Genomic DNA, 4,404 nt, shown 5'->3' with positions numbered 1-4,404 from the left:
ATCGTGACCCCTGAATGACCTTCAAAATGACCTTCCAAGGATTTTTCAAGGTCAGTACCATACTTCCCCCGTGTAACCCTAAACTTTTCATACGAAATATTTTTCTCTATCCCTACTAGTTTTCGAGATATTTGACTGGATCACTTCAGATGGTCCACCCTGTATATGACTGCACGCAGATTACTTTCGAAAATAATAATTATGTCCAATATCTAAGTTTAACCATAACGTTTCTTATAGCGTTTTTCATTGGCAAAACTAGTGCGCACTCAGTGCACATTAAGGCTGTTGTACATTATTCTAATCTAAATATAAAAGTGAGATATCTCAATTGATAAAATGCCCAAAATTTATTTTATCAAATAGCACAATAAAATGTATCGAATATTTCACGGTTTAATTCGTTTATATATTTTTATTAAACGTATATCTTTACGTCGATTTTTGTACAACGGCTTTAAAGTGTACTGAGTGCGCACTAGTTCTGTCAATGAAAAACGCTATTAGTTAATTTATTCATATGTCAATCTTGTTTCAAATGTATTATGAAAAATTCTGTTCTCATTAAGTGTCAATATAAATTAACTACCTGCCACTTGTCAGAGACCATGTGTCGCAATCTTTGGTAATGCACAATTCCAAAGAAGATACTAGCGTTCATCTCACATCCATAAATGCCCGAATACATTCTTTCAGTTCCATAATAATTATAACCACCAAGTTCTAATAATTCCCCGAAGTAGTCCACAGCTGTACTCTCCTCGTCAAACCTAAAGGGCGTAGCATCGTGTACCAACCCATGTATAGCCGCCGATTTTCCAGCCATCACTTCAATCATCATAGCTATAAAAAACAATAATTATCGCTTTATTGCAAAGCCGTTAACATCTAAATTACATTTTCTTAGTAATTTCTTATTAAAAAATTAATATTTGATATTGCCTATCCAAATACTTATGTTAAGGACAGATCTAATTGAAAACCATCAATTCGTCATTGTTATATTATTCTATTAGGAGTGTAATTTAGTTTTGAGTTTTGCAAGAAATGGCATTAATGTCAGTGTTGTTGAAGACATTCCAATCACAGCTATTGTTTCTTTATGCTTTAGTGCCATGGCAAAAAAACTTAATCAGTAAAACATATGGGGAGGTTGAACATGGACCTAATGGAATCGGGAGCTAGTATCAAGGCATGGGCTTCTCTCCTTGGGGACGTATCGGTGGATGAGGGCGTGAGGAGGATAGATGCTGCCTTGAGAGAGGTCTCGGACCTTTCCATGCCGCGCTTAACTTCCACCGGTAGACCATCAGTTTACGGTGAAATGAAGAGATAGCTGAACTGCGGACTAAATGTGTAGGCGTCTTATACTAGCACGAAGGCGGGAGGGACTTCTGGAATGAGTTAAGGGAGGCGAGGAGGAAGATGAGAGGCGCGATTCGTAGATCGAAGATCGACCTGTGGAGGGGATTATTCGACACACTGGATGGAGACCCTTGGGGTATGCCATACAGAGTGGTCATTGAAAAGCTACACACCGGCTCTACAGCCATCGTGGAGGGGCTTCCCCCTGAAGTAATGCAGGAAATTGTGGGCATGCTGTTCCCGCGAGGGAACATAGCGATTGTACAATGGAGCTCTCGTCCTGAATGGAACGAGTCGTGGGCAGTTACGGAGAATGAGATCACAGCGGCATGTAAAAGGATTATGGTCAGTAAGGCGCCTGGCCCAGGCGGTATCGCGGGCCGCGTGGTAGTGGGCCCAGTGTCTGTCCCCATGGTGTGCGCTGCTTCACGGCATCAGGGAGGGGTGCTTCCCGGAGAAGCTAGAAAACAGCAAGACTGGTCCTGCTTAAAAAGTCTGGGAAACTTGATTTACTTCTCTTTTCCTACAGGCCCATCTGTTTACTTAATGAAGTGGGGAAACTCTATGAAAGAGTTTTATGCGATAAATTGCACAGATGCTTGGACGCTACCGGAGGTATTTCCGATCTGCGATATGGATTTAGGCCCCACCGATCGACGGTAGATGCTATACGGAAATTGCGAGAATTGGTGGACGACGTCATGCGGGACGAGGGGGTGGCGCTGGGTGTGTCCTTGGACATGGCCAATACCTTCAACTCGTTCCCGTGGGCAGTAATTCGCCGAGACCTTAGCGGCTAAAGGTGTGCCGGAGTACCTCCGATGCGTCCTGGAAGACTACTTGTTGAAAAGGGATTTAGCGTATGTAAATAGGTATGATTGCTTTACGCGCGTAGAGATGACTTGCGGAGTTCCTCAAGGGTTGGTCCTTGGACCGACCCTGTGAAACATCGAATACGACTCGATCTTGAGACGCGCTTTGCCGATCGGATGCTCGGTGCTCTGTTACGCCGATGACATGTAGTGAGGGAACCCTTTTTCGAGAGGCCTCTGGTTCGGGCAGAGCTTGGGGTAGCCTCTGTTATCGGGTCCATCAAGCGGTTAGGCCTAAGAGTTTCCGTCGAGAAGACAGAGGTAGCGGCGTTCATGGCGGGCAGGTTGTCGGAAGCATTTCTGTGGGTGGTTGGGGCGATGGTTTCGGTGGGGTCCACCATGAAATATCTGGGATTTATCCTGGATTCTCGATGGACCTTCCGGAACCACTTTCGCCTTCTGCCAAATGTTAGGTCGATGGCCGTGGCATTGGGCAGGTTGACTGCCAACATTGGCGGACTCGGCGAGTGTCATTGTCGAGTGTTTGCTACCGTCGTGCTGTCGATCGTCTTTTATGGGGCCCCGATTTGAGCGCAGATAGCTATAGATCGGGTCATTTGCAAGAATGTGGCGCGGCTGCAGCGACAACTCGCGCTTAGAGTTATAAGAGGATACAAGACCATCTCGTATGAGGCAGCAATCTTATTCGCGAGAATGGTCCCTTTTAGGTTACTCGCGAACCTGGAGGCGTACCTATCTACGTAGGCGGAAAATCCTGCGGCGGGACGGGGTAATAACGTCAAGAACCTTGGCTCTCATTTGCGAAGATGAAGAGAGACGATCCATGGCGCGATGGAAGCAGCAACTGCAGGAGCTCCTTCCTGACGCGCCCGGGTTCGTTACAAGAGATACTCTGGTGGGCAGACTGAAAGAGTGGATGGGGAGAGCACATGGCCTTACTTTCCACATAACTCAGATCTTGACGGGACATGATTGTTTTGAAGCCTATCTCTATGAGATAAATAGGACGGGATCGCCAATCTGTACCTATTGTAGAGCGGCAGTGGACATGGGGAGGCACACTCTCCTCTATTGTCCCATCTGGACGGCGGAACGGGAAGTGCTCTTCCGTAAACTAGAGCTAGATATGGATTTGGAGAGAACATATATTAACGACAAAGATTACTCGGAACAAAAAACACAGATTTGCAAGCATTATTGAACGAAAATTCAGCACAATCCACTTCAGAACTTGCCAGAGAATTAAATGTTGATCGTATAATACAATTACTAAACGTTTATATGATATGGAAAAGATTCAAAGAAGGAAAACGGGTTCCACATCAGTTATCGGAAATTGCCATTGCGAACCGATTGAACATTCGCATTTCGTTGATCGCCAAACAAAAAGAGAAGACTTTTAGGTAAATATGTAAATAGAGGGGCCCCCCTCTTCAATGACCTTGACCTTGACATATGTTGTCAAGATCGTGATCCTGAGTAACTCTGAGGAAGTTTTAACCGTTGGGCGTTACTTGTTAAAAAGTTATAAACAAAAAAAGTTTAAGAAATGTCTCATTTCTGATATATAAAACCAAAATTCTCAGATTTAAAATAAATTTTCTGCTTTAGAAACGATTTTCCGTGTGAAGTAAGGTCCCACCAAGTAAGGTTCCTTGTTAAAGAGCGCACAACTTTCCACGCGATGCGAGTTCCATCCTACCTCCCCTTCTGTCAAGGGACGCACTTTCTACCCGAAGCAAGGATCATCTCACCTCCCGCCCGCTTCAGGGCCGCACAACTTCTAGGCAAAATGACTTTCACCCCACCTCCCCTTCCCTTCAGGGACGCACGACTTCCATGCAAAGCAACTTTCACCCTACTACCCCCTTTGCTAAGCGGCGCATGACTTTCCACGCGACTTTCGTACATGTTTCATTTTAATGAAGAGTCATCATAAAATCATAAATTTTCTGCTTTAAGGTTCCTGACTACTCAGTCAAGAACTCTGCGTTGACGGTAGCGACACAGAATCAGACGGCGGTCTGGCGACACCGGTAGCCATACATTCAGGCACGAGCCCATGTACGCCTTTGGCGCGAGAGTGCACGAAACAGCAAGCTCTTTTTCACACTTAGGAGCCTTAAGAATAAAAATTACATAAGAAAATTGAAACAACCTGACTTTGCGCGGACGTAGCTCGTCGGTCACGGGCTGCGGCCAGGGT

General features: G+C 45.2%; 1 protein-coding gene across 2 annotated transcripts in view; it reads right to left on the bottom strand.

The window, feature by feature from the left end:
• Window positions 1-4,404, bottom strand: part of RpI135 (RNA polymerase I subunit Rpl135) — a 69,603-nt gene that overhangs the window by 1,803 nt on the left and 63,396 nt on the right. For both annotated transcript variants that reach the window (XM_018505795.1, XM_018505796.1), the window contains one exon: window positions 590-843. In XM_018505795.1, coding sequence (XP_018361297.1) covers window positions 590-843 — 254 coding nt within the window. The remainder of the gene's footprint in view (window positions 1-589; window positions 844-4,404) is intronic.

Source organism: Trachymyrmex cornetzi, unplaced genomic scaffold (assembly GCF_001594075.2).
Source record: "Trachymyrmex cornetzi isolate Tcor2-1 unplaced genomic scaffold, Tcor1.1 scaffold211, whole genome shotgun sequence".
Classification (NCBI taxonomy): Eukaryota; Metazoa; Arthropoda; class Insecta; order Hymenoptera; family Formicidae; genus Trachymyrmex; species Trachymyrmex cornetzi.
This window is presented reverse-complemented; position numbering and strand designations above follow the sequence as displayed.